Source organism: Ochlerotatus camptorhynchus, unplaced genomic scaffold (assembly GCF_037179485.1).
Source record: "Ochlerotatus camptorhynchus isolate MF236.1 unplaced genomic scaffold, CSIRO-AGI_Acam_v1.1 ptg000182l, whole genome shotgun sequence".
In the NCBI taxonomy this organism is placed as follows: Eukaryota; Metazoa; Arthropoda; class Insecta; order Diptera; family Culicidae; genus Ochlerotatus; species Ochlerotatus camptorhynchus.
The window spans coordinates 1222909-1248068 of NW_027040672.1; the positions used below are offsets into that span (position 1 = coordinate 1222909).

General features: G+C 40.0%; 3 protein-coding genes across 3 annotated transcripts; all 3 read right to left on the reverse strand.

Moving 5' to 3' along the window:
* Positions 1 to 263: 263 nt before the first annotated feature.
* On the reverse strand, positions 264 to 11124 carry LOC135702032 (D-amino-acid oxidase-like). The gene is made up of 4 exons (XM_065223002.1): positions 10912 to 11124; positions 1056 to 1565; positions 784 to 983; positions 264 to 400 (listed from the first exon to the last, which is right to left on the reverse strand). The coding sequence occupies exons 1-4, from the start codon at positions 11100 to 11102 to the stop codon at positions 264 to 266; spliced, it is 1038 nt and encodes a 345-aa protein (XP_065079074.1). The 5' UTR covers positions 11103 to 11124.
* A 367-nt stretch (positions 11125 to 11491) lies between these two features.
* LOC135702031 (D-amino-acid oxidase-like) lies at positions 11492 to 22601 on the reverse strand. The gene is made up of 4 exons (XM_065223001.1): positions 22388 to 22601; positions 22115 to 22324; positions 11742 to 12235; positions 11492 to 11677 (listed from the first exon to the last, which is right to left on the reverse strand). The coding sequence occupies exons 1-4, from the start codon at positions 22582 to 22584 to the stop codon at positions 11529 to 11531; spliced, it is 1050 nt and encodes a 349-aa protein (XP_065079073.1). The 5' UTR covers positions 22585 to 22601; the 3' UTR covers positions 11492 to 11528.
* A 388-nt stretch (positions 22602 to 22989) lies between these two features.
* LOC135701977 (uncharacterized) lies at positions 22990 to 23892 on the reverse strand. The gene is made up of 3 exons (XM_065222920.1): positions 23754 to 23892; positions 23263 to 23684; positions 22990 to 23206 (listed from the first exon to the last, which is right to left on the reverse strand). Exons 1-3 carry the CDS (start codon positions 23776 to 23778, stop codon positions 23006 to 23008), a joined length of 648 nt encoding a protein of 215 aa, XP_065078992.1. The 5' UTR covers positions 23779 to 23892; the 3' UTR covers positions 22990 to 23005.
* Positions 23893 to 25160: the final 1268 nt, after the last annotated feature.

The window sequence follows — 25160 nt, forward strand, 5'->3', positions numbered from 1 at the left end:
CATCGTAAGTATAGGAATCGTTCTCTGGTGAATAGGATTTCTTTCCACGAAAGATGACAATGATCTTGATTTAAATGATAGATAGTTTCAGTTGCGCATATCACCTCATAATGGCGATATGCGAACTATTATATTTTAAGATTTCACCTTAACAAACATATTATACTATCACGGAATATAAATGTGTATTTGTATGAAACGCACTAATCAAAAGCTGGGCTGGTCGAATGAATCCGAACACTCCTTCTCGGACTGCCGTTTTTTTACAGTTTGGATTTCGGGTCGACGTCCAATTCAAGACTTTGACTTAGCTCTAAGACTTCTGCGCCGCAACCCCAGAATAACGTTACGCCACATCCGCCGTGACCGTAGTTGTGGATGATCGGCACAGTTTGGTTACCTGAAAGAATGACATTGAGCTAGTTAGATACTTCGCCTGTGTTGAGAAATCTCTTCCGAGAATGCAACGATTTATAAATAGCTTCACATTCTAGCCCGGATCCCCCCGCAAAGCCAGTGATTTCATAACACTACTGATAGCCCAGAATAACAATATGTATTTTCAATCGTGAGGATCGAGGTCATTGCTGTGACCCCATCTCGTCGCCTTCCTGTGCCACCCCTTCCCACTAGACCGCTTATCTCCCATTGCACTCGTTACTGTTTACATGCCTAATCTATGCATCTCGTTGCTACGAGGTGTCTCGTGCAAATGCAATCCCTTTGCATCAACTACTATCAGTCAGTCAACAACAGTCACACAAACAGTGGAATTTTCCTTACCTTTTTTGTAGTGTTCCAGTTCTAGCCGCACTGTGCTTCGTCCAGGTCGCAAATCGACCTGTTCTTTCACCAACGAAGCATTCTTCAGACTCGGCAGCATCCGTTCACATCCGTCGAAGATAAATTTACTGTCCTCTTTGCTGACGTTCCGGTTGAAATCGTTCATCTGATGGGTCCCACCCAATATCACCGTCTCAGTACTACAAAAGTATCGATACATTATTGTCGTTAATAAATAACTCCGACGCAAGTTCACCACGGACGCCACTCACTTCGGAATCACGTAGTTTCCATCGTCGCTATCATCCAGTACGACCTCGAATATCCACGGTGCACAGACCCTCGCAATTTGTCCCCGTATGGGCAACATTTCTTTATCACCCAACATGGCCATCGATCCCAGTCCGGTGCAGTTCACAATCAAATCCACGTTCCTGTTGCTCAAAATACTGTCGATGTTGTCCACCTTTGCCTGCATGAATCTACCTCCCACGTTGATGAACCGATTGAACAGATACGGCAGCAGTCCCACCGGTTGGCATGTGAAGGTCGCAAAGTGGTATCCCCCCGTGTAGGGTCGTCCGTGTTCATAGCTTAACCGATCCAGCTCCTTCTGGGAAAGTTTAACGCAACCGAAAACGATATCCTTCCAGGATGGTTCCGGATAGCCCTTCGGATCCGTGGTCAGTCGTGTGCAGGGTTGCAGACTGATTCCTATCCGCGCCGCTAGACCATTTTTCCACAGCTGGTGGAAGAATACATGAGTGTCGGCTGACCATTTCCTGGAATGGAGAATAAATAAAGGTCAAATAGGCGCTTGATTTTTTGATGTACCGGCAATGTTCGGGCATCGTGCTCATTTTTTACCTCTGATAAGCCTTTGATTACATTGTGTTGAAGCATAGCTTATTCAATTTTGTATCTATTTTGTAACAACAGACGTTGGATTGATAACGTTAAAAGAGCGTCAATCATACTTAAGCAGCTCTCGCAAACGCCCTTTTAACACTGGGTACGTCGAAACACCTATCAAAAGTCATCCCGAACTTGCCACTAAACCAGCACATATTTTCCCGGACTCTCGCCTGAAGCGTTCAGAATATGTCCTCGAAGTTCACCAGGTCTAATAGAAATGCTTTTCACATGCCTGCAGATTCTCCAAATAAATCAAAAATCGATCACGTTTTGATTGATGGAAGGCACTTCTCGACTTTTCACCACAAGACCACCACGGTGAAATTCCTGGGCATTGACATAACCTTGAGGATTGCTTAACTGCAACCAGGTCCTAGGGCTTGTCTGTATCTTTACATTTTGAAATATGTACACTAGTAATGCCAGTTGTGATTTAGCGGACCAAAAGTAGTGCAAGGCACGATGTAGAAGGAAGTGGCCAATCGGCGGATTATTGGCAAGATGTGGCTAATAACTGAAGCGAGTTGAAAACAGCCACGACAAGATTGTTCACTGAAACGGTGGAATCAGAATACGAAGACTTAAAAGATACTCTCAGTGATTCAAGAAGCGATGATCAACTGAACATACTTTTGTCATTCTTGCCTTCACACTAAGATTTTTTTACAGGAGTCAGTATTTTTTTACAGGGTTTTTGAATTACTGAAAAAGTCGGTTAAATTTCAAATGACCGTTATCCGTAAGGAATCAATGAAATCGACCAATTTTATTTTCTATCATTAAATGGGGTTAACAGAACTAAGTATGTTCAAGTTCAGAACAAATTTTCTCATTAATAAATTTTCCACAGATTTTTAAACTTTTACCGAACAGTTCCGCATTTCAAAAACTTATACCCTTCGAAGAGTGAGAGCACCTTCCAAAGGCAACAAAGTTAAGCAATGACATCGATAACGACACTTCACACTAGAGAACAACGAATAGAAGATTAGGAATCACATAGCTGAAGGCTAACTAACTCATTTTTTCCTTGTTTCAAGATCATCCTCCGTGACAAAGCCGAGTCTTTTCACTATCAACATGGCATAACAAGTAACAAGGACTAAGATGTGTTCCTTTGATTACTGAAAAATCCTGTTCCCCTAGTTTGAAGAAGTCAGAACTAACAATCGGTGGTAGATCTTACATCCCGTAACGTATCACGAAAAGGTGATCTATCCACGTTCCTATGCAATACTGTCATTACTGTTCATACTAACTATCATTGCAACTAATTCATTTAGGTATATTCAATTGACCTGCATTGGGTTATTATTTTGCAAGCAATGATATGGGAAAAGGCGCGACTCGTTAGAATCAAATCGACTGCGGTTAGACATCTTGATGTCATTTGTGACAATTGTCAAACTTGCCGTTTCCGTTCCGCTTCCGCTCACATTTCGTTTGGGTCTTCAGTCGTAGCGCGACGTCAGATCTATGATGGTGTTACTCATGCAGGCGGGTTGGAAAACTTACAAATGTTGGGAGTTAGTTGGAAATGCTATCTAATATGAAGCTTTAGTGCGATAATTTATAAGCTAGAGAATGATTATAGAAGAGGGTAGGCAGATAGTTCCGTTAGAGTACAGAAGTATGAAAATTGAATAGAAGTTGAAAATGAGCGAAGGGCCATTAATGCGACAGTACAAAGTCAAACGCACACCTTTTGCCTAACCCGTACGATGTACGCGGAGATTTGAAGTTTGTTTTCAAATCTACAGAATGAACTTATCCAGCGAGTTCGAAATTCGCATTCGCTTTCCATGTAGACAAGGATCGTCGTATGAAAGAAGCTCTCGATTCCGACAAAGCGCAATTGTTGAAACGCCAGAGAGAAGCAGTAGCGAAGCATCTCGAGAATAAGCGAAGAAAGTTATTGGAAGATGCTCAAAAAGAAGCCGAGAGTTTGCAGGAGAAAATTTGTTCTGCTCAAATGATAAACGTTTTTAAAAGTAAGCCGAACATAAACACATATTCAACTTGTAATTTCTCGTTGTAATGTGAACTCACTGAGAGAATAAAATGTTAATGATAATTAAACTTGAATTATTTTGCCATGTCTGCGGTTGTCATATGGAGTTTCAGAAAGTACGAAAACTTACTGACTTATGAATGAGCAGTGCATCCTCAGGTTCGGTTGCCAAAGTCACACAAGAATAATCACTGCTCTGTTATTTTACAATAATTTATATGTTAAGAGAAAGGATCGTTTCTGGGTTGATTTTTATTTGGCTGTGGAATTATGAACACATATTGAGAGCTTGGTGACATTGATTAAATATTCATATTATTACTTAGTAATGAATAGTGAGCCTAGTTGTGAGCAGTAGTTATTCATTCTTATATTAAAATATGTATTTATAGCCCTCTAGGCCTTAATTTGCACTACGGTATAATAAAGCACATCACATTGTAGCTTCTTAGGTTAAAATAACGGAGTTTTGAGGACTGGAATTTTTCTGAAAACCGGCTGGAAAGTCAGGAAAGTCAAGAAAATTTTTTTTCGACTTTGAGTCGACACCCTGATGAATCCAGGCTACTTTGACCACGCTTCCCATATTAATTTCCTAAAACCTCATAAATACGATGATCTCTTTAATATTTATCGAGTAAGGGAGAGTTAACTGTATAAACAGCAAAAAAATGTAATATCGATCAATGTAATTCAAGCTGATGTATGAAATAATGATGTAATTGCAAAAATCAGATACAATATTACATCAATGAATGTAATTTTGTCCGCAAAAGCGATGTACATCGTATAACGATATATTACACAACCGATGGATTGACCTGGTTGCAGCAGTTTGGATGTAATATGCAACAATTTTTTTCTGTATAGCCATTAACCTTTGCGTATCAGAGTTAAGAGTTAAGGGATAACATCGAGGATGTTTTTAAACGTTTGTCGGACCTTATGTAGGGCAAGATGGCACATCCATCGGCACACCTTCGGCACAATCTCGTAGACATTGCATTGTTCATTAAATAAAGAGGGAGCACTGCTGGACAGCTGTCATTGAAGTTGTTCACAACACTACGTGCTGTTTGACTGTGTATTTCAAAAACATACTCTAATTGAATATACTAGAGGAACTCCGACCAGCAATTCACTTCTCGGTTCACATTTAAATTCGAAATGTAGGCTTCCGAGGGCTGTCGATTGCTATCGATGAGGGTCACAAGTATTTCAACTACTACGCAAATGGAGTGTACTACTAACCGGAATGCAAGAACAATTTGGATGGATTGGATCATGCAGTGGTGGCGGTTGGATAAGGAAAACTCAAAGGAGAAGATTACTGGCTAATCAAGAACACCTGGTTTATCTACTGGGGCAACGATGGATATGTTTTGATGGCGGTGAAGGGTAACAACTGTGGCCTTACCACCGATGCGACGTGTGTAAATTTGAAGTGAGATTTCCGTTTAAATTAGAATTAAGTACAAGAGTAGTTTTGTAGTAGATGGAATAAATGGTTTTCGATTTTTGTAACATAACATAAAAAAAATGTAAGTTCAAATGAGTTTGAGAACAATACCGAACTACTTTTCACGGCACAATCACACGGAATTTTTATTGCTTCCACTCAACCTAATTAACTTACAATTTTAAACCGAATTTCATTGGTTCAGGTACTACTATCGAATTTTCCCGGAACTCCAACCCGATTGCAAAACCGAACGTTTTAGCTTGGGCACCTCCTTCTTGGCATAATCTATTCCGACATCGAAAACCTCTGAGAGCTTCTTCGCCGGAATCATCACCTTCAGCAATTCCTCTTCCAGATTGAGCAGAAAGGTGGCACTGGACTAGCCTATCGGTCCCAAGTACATCGATTAAAGTACCCCATTCTAGTCGAAATTCTAGTACTACACTATGTTTGTTTTGATTCGCTATGTAAGTTTGACAGATAAAATCAGGGATCCGTGGATTTTCATATGTTTCGAGGGGTGCATCGATTAGCTTGGGACTGAAGAGAGTACCAGAGTTGAGCCAAAAAGTTGAGCACGTTTCTTCGGGACCTTCTGGACTTAGAGTTACCTCTATGGGTGTACCATACCCATAGATTGAAATACGCTGCATTAAAGGGTGTACCGTTTAAAATCCGTACATACTCAAATTGCTCTAACTTTTGATCCGTTGGGTAAAATTAATAGAAATTTTGCGTAGACATATTTTAATGTGTATTGTTTACACTCTGTGCGTTGATTTCATCCTGTGCGCAAAAGTTTTCAAAATGGTGACGAAAGAACAGTGCCTTCGCGAAAAAGTTCTGCACGAGTACTTTGAGAATAAGGACCTGCCGGATCGTGCCATCGGAAAAAAAAAGTTGGGAATCGTGAATTCCACGGTGTCTGGTATAATAAAACGGTTCGAAGAACGTCTGACTGTTGATCAAAAGCGAAGATCCGGGAAAAAAAAGCCGCCAGATAACGATCACAAATGCGTGGTTGGGACCTTAAAACGGAAACCGAACGTCTCAGTACAAGATGTGGCTAAAAAGTTGCATGTGAGCAAGACTTTCGTGCAGAATACCAAAACGCGAGCTGGACTTCGTTCGTTTAAGGTTCAGAAGTCCCCAAACCGTGACGAGAAACAGAATACGGTCGCAAAAAGCCGGGCCCGGAAGTTGTACGACCAGAAGTTAACGAAACCACACTGCTGCGTAATGGCTGACGAGACATATGTGAAGGCGGACTTCAACCAGATTCCAGGAAACCTGTATGTGACTGCCAAGGATAAGTGTGATGTTCCCGGGAACCTCCGGACACAGAAGATGTTGAAGTTCGCCAAGAAGTTCTTAATTTAGCAAGCGATTTGTACTTGCGGAAATCGGAGTATACCTTTACTACCGCAAGCACCTTGAATGGACAAGTGCATTTGAAAGAGTGTCTCCAAAAGCGGCTTCTCCCTCTCCTGCGGTCCTACGATTTTCTGGCCAGATTTGGCATCATGCCACTACACGAAGGACGTGCTAGAGTGGTATAAGGCAAATGATGTCGATTTCGTGCTGAAAGATCTGAACCCTCCAAACACTCCGGAAGTGCGCCGAATTAAAATTCTTGGCCATTATGAAGGAGCATCTTCTAAAACGACCTAAAGTGGTGAAGAATGTAAGGTTGGTGCATTCATATATATAGGCGAAATAAATTAAATTAATGATGCCCAAACTAACATTAATTGTTTCTTTTTACTCCCAAAAAATTTGCTGCTAATCGGATAAAAACTCGAATTTTGAGAATAAATTTTGTGTGTGTGCGGATTTTAAACGGTACATCCTTGAGCCTACAGCGTTCCCTTCAGTGCTGCTACCGTAAATTTCTACCAACCGGTGGAAACTATCGATTTTAAATTGGCTCATTACTTCTTCTTCTTCTTCTTCTTCTTTTTTCCTTTATTTAACGTCGGTCTCTGTTCCGCAATCTAGTGCCAATCACCGACGGACATCGACTGCCATCCATTGACGGCAATCGAATGTGCAGGAAGGCAGCTTCCACACCTGCGTAGGATATCGCACCTATTCAACACACATGGGCCGGGACCAACGGCTTTACTTCCCTTCCGAAGGAAGACGTGACCAGAGATTTTTATGCCTCAGAAAAATCCCACCGACCTCGGCTGGGATTGAACCCAGACCCATTGGGGTGTTAGAAAGCAGTCACGCTTACCACTACACCCCCGGCGCCGGCTGGCTCACTACTTGACTAGCCTATTGGTCCCAAGCAAATCGATTAACGAACCCCATTCTAGTTGAAATTCTAGTACTACACTATGTTTGTTTTGATTCGCTACGAAATTTTGACAGATAAAATGAGGGGTTAGTGGATTTTCCTATGTTTCGAGGGGTGAATCGATTAGCTTGAGACCGAAGATAGTAGCAGAGCTGAGCCAAAAAGTTGAGCACGTTTCTTCGGGACCTACTAGTCTTAGACAGGCATCCAAATTATCCCTATCAATTATCATTTTCACACCTATCTTTATCACCTATCTCTATCCCTATCACAACTGTAAACCCAACCCTACTACCCAATATCCCAGTGATTCCTCGTGGAAGTGCAAAGGTGTTCTCGGCTTCCATCAAAGTGAGTGTCACGTCAACACATTCCTATCCCTTCCTTTCTTGACCTGTGTTCGGGCGCGGCCGGCGCTGGTATTGCCTAGTTTGAGATCACCAGTTTTTACACATTGAGGATGATTGCTAGTCCCAAGCATCGTCTATTGGTTCTCTGTGTAATTACAGCTGGTCTGGCAATAACAGATTAGCAACCGTGGGCGGTCAATCATGCTCATGCTCATGCTATCTCTATCCCTATCACAACTGCTTCTATCAATGATACTATCAGTGATAGAAAAAATGATAGATAGATCATAGAGGGTATTATCCCTATCATTGATAGGAGTGAGAGTGATGTTATCAGCAGAGAACCTATCAATGATGGAGAAGTTATTATCCATCCCTATCTTTTGAGAAAACGTTTGTGATATTATCATTATCAATTAAACGACGTATAGTATCTCCATCACATTTTTGGAAAACTGTTTCATCTCTATCATTTTCTATTATCATGCATACCGAAAAACCTGGCATAGTGGGAAAAATGGTTTGTATCAGATAAGAATCTGCCAAACTTGTACAACAAACTACACAAAACATATGGATATTTTCGGAATCGTGGTGACGTATAGAGACCGGAAATCGATATCCGACGCCATTTTGAAATCCAAGATGGCGGCTTCTGGTTATAATAAAATCTGGGAAACATTATCAAATACCCTTCAATATGGGTATTTTCGGAATCGTGGTGACGTATAGAGACCGTAAATCGATGTCCGACGCCATTTTGAAATCCAAGATGGCGGCTTCTGGGTATCCTAAAATCTGGGAAACACGTAACCACGATTCCGAAAATACCCATATTGAAGGGTATTTGATAATGTTTCCCAGATTTTATTTTAACCAGGAGCCGCCACCGCCACATAATATTGGATTTCAAAATGGCGTCGGACATCGATTTCCGGATTCGAGACGTAACCACGATTCTGAAAATACCCATATTGAAGGGTATTTGATTCAACAATATTTCACAATTATAACGTAACCGGAAGTCACCATCTTGGATTTAAAAATGATGGCGAACATTGATTTTCCGGTATTTAGACGTCATCATCGTTCTTAATATACCCATACTGTAAGGACAGAAATCAATTTCCGGCATCTACACTTCGTCCCCGGTCCGAAATATAAATATTGATTCGGATTGGAATGTTTTTTATTTTGACCATTTGGGAGGTGAATTGTTCGTTGTCCATTATAAAATATATTATTTCGAACTATCATTGATACAGAAAGAATCCCTATCTCTATCATGTGATAGTTCAACTATCAGATGGACCATATATCATGATAGCTAAAGGAAATGATATTGTTTCCATCATTGAGTCTATCTATCATTTTTTCTATCATGATAGTATCAAAGATGGGATAGGGGTTCTATCATGATAGACTGAGAGAGAATCTATCAGATAGAAACCTATCACTGTGATAGGCCTCTATCTGATAGATGATATTATCACCATTTATCAGATAATTTTGATGCCTGGTCTTAGAGTTACCAACCGGAGCTAGGTTTTAAAACAAAACGAGCAAATTGACGTTTGTCAGAAAAGAAGCAGACCCAATCTTGATACCCGATCCAGGTTGGAACTGAATAATAAACGACTCAACATACATTGAATGTTGAATAAGAGCTTATTCAGGCAAAAACAAGCTTCTTCAGCTAAAAATAGCTTAATCAGCTGTTGATCAACTCAAATTGTTTGTTGGGGAATGCTATAAGTTTGACAGATAAAATGAGGGGTTCGTGGATTTTCCTATGTTTCGGGCTTGGGACCGAAGAGAGTACCAGAGGTGAGTCAAAAAGTTGAGCACGTTTCGAGAACGTAAGCAACGCAGGGGTCGAAATAATAATATAGTTAGCAACAACGAAGAGACTAACAAATCCCCCCAGCCCCACCGCTCACAGGATGTTGTTTTCTCCAGTATGGAATAATGGTCTGCTTGGTAAAGGGAAATACCAATGTTGAGTTTTTTTTTTTCAAATTCTGTAAGCAAGCGCTAGATTGGAATCCGACAGAACATCACCCACCGAACATGGTAGGGGAGCCTTTCCTTTAACAAAGAAATTTAGCAAGTCGACATGAATTTGCTAGGTACAGATCAAGGCGAAAGCAAGCAGTCGCCCAAAAACGAAATCTTTCACTAGCTATATGCACAACTGGGATGTGCTCAGAATACTTAAATGAATTATTCTTCTTAGAGGTTCTCTGAAATTTTACACACCATTTGCCCATTGCTTCGCATGACAAACCACCGTGCTTCCATAAATTTTAATTAGAATTTTGTCATTCTTCTCCTGGTCACAATGAAGCCAAAGCGAATTTAGTGAAATATTAAATTTCCCACAAATCTGTTACTAACTCTTCGAGTAACGAGTAACGCCCATGGTTACTCTAATGTACCATGCCTTTTTTGACATTGTGAGCTATATCCTCGGCTATAGGGGGAGGAGAGGCATAGTGAACAGGTGGGGCATAGTGAGCATCCCGCAGTTTGGCCCTGAATCTCTAGCTGCTTGAAACAAATCAACTGGTAGTAGGTTCAATATCATGATATTGATCCTAAAACCAATAAATTTGTTCCGAACGGCCAGAAGTCCAAGCTGGGGCACGGGATGCTCACTATGCCCCTCTTACTCCTATTTTTCTGAAATTTCAACCGATTTATGTAAAAATATTATAACATAGTAGGGGAAATGGATGTAATGTCGGCCTAAATGCCCTTAATTTGGGCCCATACATAAATTCAGCAATCGACTAAATTTTTAATAGTGACCAAAAACATCCATCAGTACCGCCCCAATGACGCGTTCATCTAGATAAAATTTCTAAATAGCAGATTTTTAGCGATGGGCCCAATATTAGATCCATAGGCCAACATTAGAGCCATTTCCCCTATGTACTAGTTCTTCTATTATCCGAAGAAAATTCAGGCCAATATCTCAAGGCACTCCAGAGATATTGGTTTTTAAAATTGATTATGCCAAAACACTCTGGGCGGAAAAGGGCTAATTGTGACTACCCTCTGCGACCCATTTCCATTCGATACTTACACAATCTTGTGGTCTGGCGTCTTGCCACAGTAGTAAGGGCCCCATAGACCGGCCGAAACGTCCCCGGTGGTGTTGGGCGTTATATCTTCCGAGATCAGCGTCACCTTGGCCACATTATAGTAAAATTCAGCCAACTGAACGGCAGCACTTAGTCCGTTGACTCCGGCTCCGAGAACCACGATCTGCTTCATTACTTAGACGACCCGGAAAACGTTGAGGGTTACAGTGTGAACTTGTGTTTATAATGGAACAACTCAGTCCGACTAGTCTCATTGATAACCGAACGCGAACTGAAATTTATGCCGTCTTCGGTGTGCAAATTTAAATAATCTCCCATCCCATCCTTATCAGCATCCTTCCCATCGTGCGCTCTCGAAGTATTGCTCCTATCTGTAGTAATACCTCCCGAACAAAGCACACACACCTCAATCTACTATCTTGGAACCTACTATTATTCTCAATTGTAAAGGGAAATGTTCAGTCTTGCAAATATTTTCTATTTATATTTTCTCTATCTCCAGGGGGTTACAACAAGTTGAATTGTGGCGGTATTATTCATATTACAGCAACACAATCAAGCAGACATCTTTACAATGTTGACACAAGCAGCGAGCATCCTACAGCTTTGATTTACTCCTGGACGGACCGTCCTCGCAGATAACTTCCTGCACCAGATTCAGAACTTCTCCAGCGCACCCCCAAGAAAGTGTGATGCCACTGCCCCCGTGACCGTAATTGTGTATCATCGGAAAACGATCGCCACGTTCTGTTATGAACAAAAACATAAAGTTGCGCCTCTGCTGCTCAATAATTCTAGCGTTTGCTCATACCTGTTTGAAACCATTCCACCTCCAATCGAACGGCTTGCCTTAGTGGTCTCAATCCTACAAAATTGCCCTTTATCGGTGCCCGTTCCAATGCAGGTATCAACCCGCAGCAAGCCCGATTTATCGTATCTGCATTCCGTTCCCTGGATTGGAGTTCATAGTCACCCACTTGCTTCGTACCGCCCATCGTAACGCTACCGGTATTCGGAATAACATACGCCGAATCGTTGATGAAAACATGAAACAGCCATGGTGCCTCGACGCGTCGTACCTGTCCGCGACTGGGTTCAATTTGACTATCGTTCAGAATTGCACCCGAACCTATTCCTAGACAGTTGATTACAACGAGCGAGTGCGATGGGAATTCTTGGGCGAGCTCTTGGAAACAGCCAATCTTTCGGTGGCGAAATGTTACGCCACGTGACGCGAGTGCATCGGTGTACGATTGCATCAGCTTCGTCGGTTCGCATGTAAACGTGATGAATTCCACTCCTGACCTAGAATGAGTAGGAAAGATTCCAATGAATTGGACGTTATCATTGATGCTTGCCAGGTTGGATGAGGTCGAAATGCATCCATTTTAAGAATCACTATGGATGCGTTCTTTAGCATACATATCTGAAGGTGTGCATCCTGCAATAATCAAGAATTTGAGTGTTTGGAAGGATACTAGGCAAGAGATGGACAAATGCGGACAAGTCATTGTCTCCCAAATTGGAAAGACATCGATCAGTCGCAGTGTAGATCAGTAGTGGCATTTAAAGTCATCGTTCTATTTTACAATGTTGGTACCTATTCGCCGAAGTCGAGGGAAAATTTACGATGATACCCCAGGCCGAGAGCAAGGACACGATCAAACAAATCGTCAGAATTGATCGCTTAGCTTAGAGTGACTGCTCATATCAAATGGTTGCTACTCCGTGATTCATCAGAACCAGTAAAATTGCACAATGAATCAACTGAATGGTGTTGGGAATGACATTCCATTCTCATTGTACAAGTTTCAGTGGATCCACATTTAAAAAACAATTAATCTCGAATGGGATTACGGCAAGGTGATGGACTTTCGTGTCTGCTATTTAACATCGCGATAGAAGGTGTGATAAGAAGAGCTGGGATCTATCCGAGTTGCACGGTCTTCAGGAAGTCCATCTAGCTTCTTGGCTTCGCCGATGACATCGAAATCATGGCACAGAACTTTGAGACGATGGCGGAAACGTACATCAGACTGAAGGCAGAAGCTAGGCGGATTGGACTTGCCATCAACGCATCGAAGAAAAAATACATGAGAGGAAGAGGTTCTAGGGAAGACCCCAAGTATACAAAACAGTAACCATTTGGCATCCACTCTGATTTATGATGGTTTTATGACGGCAATGAACAGACCATTTAGTATAAATACAACATTTCAAAGTGTAAAACATTCCTGCTTAGTAATTCAGCTTTTTGCTGTTTTAAAAACCTTTTTTAGTCTGGGAAGAAAGTCAAAAACTGTCTTGTTTTAAAAATAAATTTAAAAATGTTCTCAATCCCTCCTTAAAACTGCTCTGTAATTCAAGTATAAACGTCATTAGCAATTGTTTATTAATGTCTTGATAAAATACTTTATAAACGTGTTCTATCATTATAAATGCAACCATAAAACCATTAGGTTTTGCATTAGAGCAAAAAGCATTTATTGTTGCTTTTTAAAGTGCATCATAAACTCCGCAATTACTCTGTTTACAACTTGAGCTTAAAAGATGGTTCCTCATAGTTAAATAATAAAAGCCAAATTTATGACAAGGAAATCTCGAAGGATAGACGAAGTAGGATGAAATTTTCAAGTCGATTTCAGCCAAATTTACTTCTTTAGACATCATCAACGACTGACCATCTGGTGGAGAAGAGTAAAGTGAGCGGGCCCTCGAATTCATAAAACATTGTCGAAATTTGAAAAACATACCAGCTTTCTCCAGATCTTGATGCGAATAAATAACAATCGAAATAACAACCGACAGCAAACCACTGAAACTGTTAGTTAGCGGAGATTAGCTGGTTTCCGATCCATAGCAGCGATTTTATTCGGCGAAAGAATCAAATCTTCGAAAATTTCATTCAAGCGTACATCCCTGGATCGTTGGATGGCGCAATTCTGTAACCATCCGGAAGAAGGGGATCTGTTTTCGGTTCGAAATGAAATGTTGCAAAACAGTATCGCAAACTATCTGAGTAACTGCTCCCATCTGGAGAAAAGTGCCTGGAAGAACCCTGGATCGCACAGCGCAACTAAATATCGAAAGATAAACAAACTTTGACGTTTAAATGTTTGCAGGCAACTTTGCCTCCATAAATGCTGCCATAAATCTGAACGGGTTGGGATCAAGCAAAATGGCTTTAGATAAATACAATTCAGGCTGCAAGTTTTCTTCATAAAAGCCATTTTAAAAAACCTTATGAATTTGTTAAGGATTTCTTGAAAGCAAAACAACTTTTTCACAAATGACCCATGCAAATCAACTTTTATGCCACCGCCATGTTACAATTAGTTTGCTTGTTTTTTACAATCTTTGATTTTCAATCTATAGTTCCTTGGATATAACTATATTTTTGGAAAATTTAGCAAGGCCTACCTCGATCTGAAGAATTTTTTTTTTTTTTTTGCAATGTAAAATAATTAGTCCAACCGACGTTCTACGAAGGCGGGCGAATTTTTTTCGATGTTTTCACGTACATTTCACATAAAATTTAATAAGGCACTTAAAACTAGGCCACGTAATGAGAACTATTGTAATAAATTTGAATATTCAACAAGATTTTTATACCATCAGTTTCTATTTTAATTATTTTGATAAGATCGGATTTATAAATCCTTTTCTATCTTGATTTATGCTTTCCTAGTGGATTTAGCAAGCGGCTAGGGAAAATGGCTCGGAAAGGGTTTTTATTGTTGCTAAATAACTTTTGTTGTAGCTTTCAAATGGTTCTCAATGCGTTCGTCATACAACCTTTTGCAGTAAATCAATCTTGAAGAGCTTCGAGAATACACCCTTCAAAACCTTCTCCAGGGTGGACATATTCTAGTCTTAATGAGGTTTTGGTGGATGCATTAATGACAAAATAGTCTTGACCAGAGTTTTATGAATGTTGTTTTATAGTTGCTTTGTAGTATTTCATAAAACTTAAAATGTTACTTGGGAATGTTAACCTCCCACCCCGAGTTCAGATTGACGGCGACGAGTTCGTGTATTTCTGCTCACTGGTGAGCGCTCAAAATGATACCAGTAGAGAAATTCAAAGACGCATTATGGCAGGGAATCGCGCCTACTTTAAACTCCGGAGGACGCTCCTGTCGAATAAAAGCCGCCGCCGCACGAAGTTGACTACCTACAAGACGTTGATTAGACCGGTGATCCTCTACGGCCACGAGACCTGGACTATGCTCGTGGAGGTGATTATGAACGGACCCAACAGGAACAAGAAGAGGCGCGCAGCGGGCAGAGTGGATCGAACAAGTAGAAAGCAACCTGCGGACCCTTCGCAGACTACGAGGCTGGCGACGTGTGGCCATGGATCGAGTAGAGTGGAGACGATTTCTTCGGACAGCGAGGACATCAAGGCTTTAGCCTTAGTTTATGATAGGTCTTGTCCATCTGACCAAATTTACCGAAGACGGAAACCTTCTATCTAGTCCATATGTTAAATTAGGGCAAACAATGAAACATGAATGTCACACCAGCGCTGCCTGGTGAGTTAATTCTGAGTTGAACTCTCTATCATAATATAGGTCTTATCCATCTGAAGAACTTTACAGAGTACGGAACCTTCTATCTAGTCAAGGTGTTAAGTTATGGCAAATAATTCAAAATGAACATCAGCGCTGCCTGGTGAGTGCATTCTGAACTAAACTTTTTACCTTAGGAAAGGTCTTGTCCATTTGAATAAAGGTAATGAAGACGGGAACCATTCATCATCATAGGATCTGTAGATAGCGTTATATAATGTGTATATAAGATGGCGGAACATGAACATTTTGTTTTTTTTTTTGCGGCATCTAGTGAGTCAATTATTTCATGCACTATCCATAGTTTTTAAGACTTTGTACTCTTGAATATTTTTGTAGAAGGAAGCAACATCCCATTTGGTTGGGATATCGTGATATAAGCAACTCTATCATCAAAATATGCCACTTCAAGGGTATATTTTTACAATGACCCCTCCCTATGAGAGATCCACCTTCTAAAATAAACTTTGAACTGTACGCACATTTAATTTACTTTACAAAGCATTTGAAATTTCAAAAATCCGTTGAACCTTCGCTGAGATATGACAATTTGAATTTGGAGTCAAATTGATCCAAGGTACTGACAACGTAAGTTTTTTTTTTACGTAGGACTACGTAATTTGATTTCTATATGGGGGTACACTTTGTGAAAACCGAAAATGGAACATGTAACAAATTAAGAAAGATTTTGAACGTTAATAACTCAGCTGTCCTTGGTTCAATTTCAATAATTTTATCACCAATCGATCAGAAATATGGCTACGCATGCTTCCGAATGTTGATTTTTAACAAGAAACTATTGAAAAACTGGTAAGTGTCCAGCATTGTCCAAAAGCGTCGAATTAACTAGCAAATCCACCAATTACCTACATGTATATGCTGCTCCCCCAGCACAGTCGTCAGAGAGTAGTAAGTAGACGAAACAAGTCGAAGTGGCATTCGCCTTCGATCCTCTGGTGCGTGCGAATAGGGAGTATGGAATTCCGTAATATTATGCACACTCATCGCCATACTCAGAACCACACGCTCCCACCCAGACAACCAGAAGTCGTATAACAATGTACAGAAAGTATCGTAAATAACTACAGTTTAAGTCAACATCGCATATAAGTATGACATACATCGCATTATGTTTAAGTTAAATCGTATAGAATGCAAATTTCCGACTTATGTACGACGAATATTTTTTTCATCGTGCTGTATCACAAATTAAATTTTCAAATTGAATTTGTTATTACAGATTGAATCGTATATAATGTCAAATCAACTCGTTTAAAAAGAAATTAAAATTTGCACGTATATGGCCTCCACTTTTGTAGGTATAGGCCTTTTTTTTGCATTCTATATGATTTGTTTGTTTGTATATATATTTGTATATCACAGAAACAACTTTAAATATACGTACATTCTGGTTGTCTGGGCAACGACCACACCACTGTGTGGTGGTGTTCGGTCGTCGAAATTAGAAGCAGGAGTAGCAGTGCTTTCGGCGTGTGGCGTTGAAAATTTTAACAACGAAAGGCTGCCTGCAAGCAGCGAGCTGCAGAGCCCACTTAAGCAACCATCAAAGGAGCAAGAAGCTGCACCGCTAAGCTATGGATCGGAATCAGTAGCTCTTCGTGAGTCTCTGCGGGTCGGTCATCTATGCCAAGCGTGTCACCCTCGCTCCAAACGACATACAGCTCGACAGCCACATCCGTGTTGAACACCCAGCTCAGAATTACTCAGCCATCACTACAAAACGGTCCTTTTCAGGTACACCAAAAATTTGTTAAATAGTATTATTTGGACATTGGTCAAGGTCATCAGTTCCCGCAAGCAGCTAGCTATCAAGGCTCAACCTGTCTATAGAAGGTGTGGAATTGAAGGCCTAAATATATTGGTGCAATTAGTTTTTCCTCGGCTTTCATTCCGCACGATTCGTTTCTTTCGTTTAATCAATCACCCTTGTAGTGACGTCGAAAAGATTGCTTCAATCGGCGCTTACATATGAAATTTAATGTGGATTATAGAACTTTTGTGTGTTACCAAAATTTATGAATGGTTTGCCACTAAATGTTGAGATAATTTATTGATTATTGAATTATCACACTGTATACCATGAAAAAGCAGCCTGTTTGTGAGTTTTTGCCTGTTTTCAAGTAAGGAGTTATCATAAAAAACAAATCGCCAGCTGGTATTTCCTGGCGACTTTACAAATAAATAAAATCAAACAAAATCATCATGCAGAACTAGCTAGGATTTGTTTTACTTCATATTTCACAAAATTGCTTTCGAGTGTTAAGCCATCGTCTCCCGCAAAGTTTACATTTTTCACTCTACCAACACATACATCAGGGCTAGATAGATCTCCACAGGATCTATAGAATCCACGCAATTTCAAAAAACCAAAATGCACAGCATTACGAAAAGAGGTCAGGTTTCGACCAATAGCAGATAGATTTCAATTCTAAACAAGCCAAACGATTTAAAATTTATCTACCAATCTGCTAAAATGAACACTTAGTTAATTTTCAATAGGTCACTTTTGAAAAATACCAAATGTTCAACTGTTGCAATGGTGATCAAAATTATCACCGAATGTCTGAAAACAGCACATTCCCTAACACAGACTTAAAAGTCGAATTCGATGCAGTCCCACTGAACGGTGCTCATTCAATCTCCGTAAGTGGTGGTGTCCAGTCTAGCAGCAGCAGTTGTAGCAGCAGCAGCAGCAGCAGGAGTGCTTTCAACAACAACAACAACGAAAAGCTGCTTGCAAGCAGCGAGCTGCAGAGCTCATATGAGCAACCATAGAGAAGGAGGAAGAAGTCCCACCGCTAGGCTAGGATCAGAATCAGTAGCTCGTCTTGCTCAGCTCAGCATTACTCAACCATCACTAGAAAACGGTCTTTTTCAGGACCACCATAAATTTTTTTAAGAGTATTATTTGGACATTTGTCAAGGTCATCAGTTTTCGCAAGCAGGTAGCTCAACCCGGTCTCTATACGCCTTTTCAATGTACCACCAACGTAGAGTGCGCCACGCGAGTTCGAGAAGAAACGTCAACCAAACCGTTTGTTTACATCAGAATAAGTATTTTCCCCAACGCAAATAACAGCATTTTTCATTCAAAATCTTGCCAATTTCCATCGGTAATTGTCTTATTGTACGATTTTCCACAAATCTGAACTGATTTGCACCTTAACTATTCACACACAAGAAATCCGGAAGATCATAACCACTAAGGCACTTTTCTAATTTTTCATTTTTCTCAACAAAAATATTCGTGAACACCAGCAGGATCTTTTCCAAAACGTTACAGAATTAAATTTTTCAACTGTAGATTAAGTTTTGCAGCATCTCAGATGAATCAATTTATCAGGAAAAGTAAAAAAGTGTTCCGCTTCCTATGTCTCAAGGCAAAAATTTATGCTCACAACACTCTTTTTGACGTTCTCCTATTCACCACCAGAGGTTGAATCGATCGTTTAGTTTCTATTAAAAAGGCCTATAGAAGGTGTGGAATTGTAGGCCCGAATGTATTGGTGAGATTAATCATCGTCCGACCATTTTCCAGAACACGCTGGTAGGAAGTGTTAAAAATCCATATAGAATTTGAGAGAAGTGGGAATAATTCGCTTTGGGTGTATATTCAGTCCCCAGAAAGCCAATAAAATCAAATTTGTGAGAAAATTAGCTCTCACGAGTTCAATCTCTCGAAGTCCCTCCTTTTTTACATATTCAGCACAAACGATACTTTCCGCCCCGCTCCATTCATATCACAAACGAAGTGACAGACGACAAACTGGCGAAGAAATCCATTAAAATAATGTGGTTCACTGTAATAGAATTTTCTTGGAAGCTTGTGCCATCATCCACTACCAGATGGGTTAGTTTTTTTGTTTTGATTTGAACAAAGTTGATTTTGTGTATAACCCTCCCCTTGGCTAGTTTTTTAACCTGGACGTTGGTGGGCGGGCCTAATCTTATGCTTCATAGTGGAGCGTTGGAGACGGTTGGCTTAGGTCCGGCATCGTTGGCTCATGCCGTGACAGAATAGCGTCATGAGCATGCGATGAGGATTACTGAGCTTCCCCTCTCTGATGCACCATTGCATAAGAGAACCAAAGTTCTAGCCTGAAGTGATAGTATCACCACAGACAAACAGACATAACACATTGAATATTTCTCACTGTAAAACATCGTCGTTAAAACATTACCGCCATCTGTTGAGTACACTGTGGTGGGTAGTACGCTGAACAGATGGCGGTAGTGTGGAAACGTCAAACGCAAGGGAATTGACTATGCGCGCCACAGGTGGCGGTACTACCAACTAAGATACTTTTAAATTGACCGATAAATGCTTGTTCGATGAACATCTTGCGAGTGTTATGTCTGTTTGTCTGTGGTATCACACTTGTTACTCCTTTATTTGAAAGCCGCGTTGTAGTACGCTTACGTATAGGCATTGACGTTGGGTGCGATACTGGCGGGTTTTGCCGCAAATCACTCTTATTTTTTTACGCAGATAAATTATTTGGGTTTGCAAGGGAATTATACTATTGAAATATTTCAGAAAGTACCCATCAGTGCTCCTTCTACTTGCGTGACAAGCTTTCGTTGTTGTTTTCATTGAGGTATTACTCAGGGAACAATGTTAAACACCTTTTTTGTACATGGTATTGCAACTAATCTTATATGTGCTTCATTTTGATTTGGGAGAAATGTTTGAACTATGGCTCGAGATTTCCACTGTGGTGCCCTTAATCGATGTTACAAAACCATTCGTGGACCTTACTGACTACCATAACCATTACCATTAATGTTCTCAAATCATAAGTAAAAACGTACTTATGTAGTTCTCTTTCTGAAAATGTATGGAGAAAACAAGAATTTGGAATGGTAATGGTTCTTAACAACCCATTATTTGTAAGGTCCAGTTCCAAAAAACCATAATACATAAGGTTGAAACTTTATCATTAAACGTTCATGTAAAGTTCCATAACCATTTCAGTTAAAGTTTAGCAGGGATTATAAACCATTTTTAACCATTTTAGGTAAGGTCAATTTATGGTTCGCGTTTATGCGGGTAGTCACCAAAGTTTTCGAGCCGCTCCGTCTGTCACTTCGTTTGTGATTCATATAATTCGGAACACGCTCGTTCAAATTTACTCTAAAGTGAGTAAAATTCCACTCACTTTCGTTAAAAGTGGAACTACTCTAAAGTGAGTAACCCCATGTTTACTCACTTTTGAGTAATGTATGAATCTGTCAAAATCTGAGTAGCACTTACTCAGTTTCGGTTTTCGCAATATTAGCACAACTGAGTAAAGGTTACTCAGTTTTGTAAATATTATATTTTGACAGGAAATTATTTGATCGAATTTTTTTTTGAAGCATAATAAAAATGATTTATTTTATCACAATAGAATTATAAACTCTAATTAACAAATTGATAATAATTCTGCTTATTAAGCGATTCCGAAGGCCACTGCAGCTATCATCTCCAGGTGCTATTTTCATTCCGAGAAGTAACCAGGGATGTAACATATTGAACATCTCGAAATGGACTGAGCGGCTTCCATGGCACAACTTACGGATCAGTTTCTCAGCATTTTTTTTCTGAAAATTATTTTCTTTTTGAATATATTGCTATTTCCCGATTTTCTCATAAAGCTTACTTGTAATTCTCTCATAGTGAACTTTCCTTTGGATCGAGCTTGGGATTCTGAAGTTCACAACCAAAAGTTGTTGCAGAAGTTCACGTAACCTGTGTAAATTTGGGCTGAAATAAAGTTTATCTAAGGAAAAAACACCAACTGCTACTCACGCTAGTTACTAGTCCAAACAAGTTTCACAGAACGCTGAAACTTTCACTCTTTGAACGCTTTGTGGGAATTTCTCGGGAAAATTGCTTTCAGCCCAGGACTTCAAAATTTTCGGACGTTTATTACATTTGATCTTACTCAAAACAGTAAAGATCCATATTTATTTAATTAGAGTAAATGTTACTCACTTTGTTAAATTAATGTTACTCAGTTTTTGACATTTAGCATACAAATACGAAATTGAGTCAAAGTTACTCACTTTAGAGTAAAATCAGACGAGCGTGAAGGAAATCCTGTGAGGGGTGAATTGAATACACTTTAATACCAAAATGCACAAAACTTAAAAATTCATATATAACAAAAAAATCAAAATACACATTTTAAAGTCGGGTAGATGAATCGAAAATACTAAAGTTGACGGTCCCTTGGATTCTCTTCATTAACTTTTTCTTTGAAATAAATACTACAAATTTGATAAACTTACAAATAAAAAACGGAAAGAGTTAAGATAATTGATGATTGATCAATTAAAAGAACTAAATGTTCACATTTGTTCCGTCCACTAGCGGTCCTACGTCAAGCTTCCATTCGTGCCCCTAGGCACATACCCTTCTACTTTTTTTGCATACAATAGCTCATACCTGACTCAATATACTTCACCATAAAAAAAAACATTGCCTTGAATTTAGCTACAAACAAAAAATATCTTGATTGACTTTCGTCATTTTTAGCCAATTTCGCAGAATACAGGTAGTTTCGCGGAATTTGCGGCATCCTAAATTTCTACTATCCCTAATCATTACCTGTACTCTTCTCCATGTTCACGTCCCAACTGCTCTAGTCGTTGATGGGTCAATTCCCGGAAGCTAAAAACGAAATCCTTCCAAAAGATGTCATCCGGCTCGGCACTCCCAGAACACGATATGAGCGGTATCAAAGAGATGCCACATTCATCGGCGCGTCCACTTTTCCACAATTGATGAAAATATTCATACGTGTCCCGGGACCATTTTCTACAACAAAAAGATGATTATGTTATCTAGACATTTGAACTGCACCGTGTAGATCAAGCTCACCTGAGCAGCTTCTGCGAAGTGTCTCCGCTTAGATAAGGTTCCCAGAGCCCTGCGGCAACATCGCTGGTAGTGTTGGGACTGAACCGTTCACTAATTATTTCTATTAGAGCTTCTGGATAGCGCTCTGAGAGACGGAATGCACATGACAGTCCGTTTATGCCGGCACCTAGGACGATAAACTTTTGCTGCTTCATCATAACACTTTCGGCACTATTTTTAGCTAGCGAGCTCAAAAAAAACTCTCGGGTGAATGAGACGCGAAAAAGAACTGACTATGAATTTACCATGGCAAATGAGACGAACGAAATCAGTTTCATTCAAGTTGATGTGAGCTCTTGTCAACAATGATTACCCGTGACAAACGTGATAAGATTGTATTATAATAGTGGTGCAAATTCGAAAAACTCATTTATCTCATGATTGAAAAGATTATTGCACGCTTGTATCGTTTGTAGCTAGCGCACATTAGAATGGATAACTAACAGTCATTGAACTATTCAATTCATTATTCTATGATTTTTTTTTAAATAAATTACTACGCAGGTCCATACTAAAAAAAGACGCAGACTGTGTTTAACAATTTTATTCAGGGAATTGTCCTATAGCAGCCATATTACCCTACTCCATTCCCAGCTTCTGCTTAATAATAAATTGCGGCAACCGTTTGCCCTTCCAGAAACGTGGTATCGGCTTTTCGTTGGCCTGTCGCAGTTTCTCCATCACGTACATTTCCGCCGAAAATCTGTCCGCCTCTTTGATCTCGCTAATCAGCCCCGCTTGGAAGGCTTTCTCTTTGCGCAATTCACGACGTTGACGAACCTACAATGATAGAAAATTAGGCCAACTCAAATCTCAAACGTTCAAGCGAAACAAACCTTCGCCCAGTCGTATTTCATCTTCTTGCGGAGCTTTCTCAGTTTGTGCTTTCGCATCTTTCGCCGGCGGATCACAATCAAGCGGGCAGCCTGAATGTCGTCCACTTTATTACTGCTTGTGGGGAGATCCATCGCCGGAACCGGTCTCCACAAATCACTAATTTCGGAAATGCGAGACTGATTGGGGTTCTCGATGATGCGGCTGATCAGCGGAAAATCGATTATCTCCTTTCGCGGCAACAATGGATTGATGTGAGCGTGGCCGATATCTAGGGAAATTTCACGCGGAAGGAAGATTATCCGAGCGGGTCCTTTCACTGGTTCCGGACGGTTAGATACGGCCGTCAAAGGGATAACACCACCTGCTTTCGTTGTTTCACGGAGCGAAATGTTGGAGAATCCTCGCACCAGGCACGAGAGGGCTGTTTAATCGTGTGAAACCATCGGTTATTTAATGAAATATCACAAAGCAATTATTCTAAAATACATACCCCGTGTGGATCGATGTGCCAGCATCGCAAAATGTGTTAAAACTCCCCTAAATATTAGAAATATTCAACGATAATCACTTACAAGAAAAACATCATGCATTCCGGTTATACAATGTTTTCATTTTTCAAATCAAAATAACCTCACTTCAAGTTGAACTGTCACTCAGTCGAGGTGTTGGAAAAAGCATCCCAGATGTGCTAGCAGTGGCCCTTGTCTGCTACACCTGCATTGGTTACACCGCACATAAAAAGTTTTTGTATTTCAATGTTCGAAACATGGTGGGTATATAAATGGTGATACAGCTTTGTCACTATATAGGCGAGGAGGTCGCGGGGGCGGGGGGGGGGGGGGGGGGTAGAGTACGGTTCTAGAGCAAATTGTAAACAAACTCGGTCGCTGTCCCATACAAAAATCAAACATGGCTGAATCATGAATTTGACACATTAGAACACCTATATGTAGTCACCTTGGTACGAAATATACAAAAATTTAAGAATTATCTCCAATACCTCACCACACCATGCAGTGTATCTGGTTCAAACCCAGCCGAAGATGTTGGGATTCTTCTGAGGTGATAAAATCTCTGGTCACGTCTTCCTTCGGAAGGGAAATAAAGCCGTTGATACCAGTCCACGATGTTGAATATCCCTTATATGGTTATTTTGCTTAACGATGTTAAAAAGTAAGAGGTTGTATCCAAGACACGACCGTAGATTTGACGTAGGATTACGGAAGGTAGTTATGGTGTCACAGCAAAAGTATAGCAAATATTAAATTGATTTCTTAACTCAATATCAGTGAAAAATTTAGATAGGTTGAAAGCAATTTGAGAGTTCTGTTTTTGAGGTGCACTGTCGATGTTCATTTAGTACAAGCCAATCCTGGACGATATGTCTTGGATTCAAGCTCTTACTCTTTAGTTTACTCTTTTATTAGTCATTTGTGGTCCTGAAAAGGACCGATGGGTTGGAAGCAAGTTAAGAACAATACTGTGGAATTTTTTCCTCGACGTTTTTGGAAATGATAACGGTGTGGAAATTAAATATGTAAGAGAAATGGATGTAATGTCGGTCTAAATGCCCCTAATTTGGGCCCATACATAGCAAAAAAATGTAATATAGATCAATGTAATTCAAGCTGATGTATGAAATAATGATGTAATAGCAAAAAGCAGATACAATATTATATCAATGGATGTGATTTTGTTCACAAAATCGATGTACATCGTACAACGTTATATTACACAACCGATGGATTGACCTGGTTTCAGCAGTTTGAATGTAAAATTCAACAACTTTTTTTTTTCTGTGTACATAAATTCAGATATCGACTAAATTTTCAATGGCGACCAAAAATATCCTTTAGTACCGTCCCAATGACGCGTTCATCTAGATAAAATTAAGAAA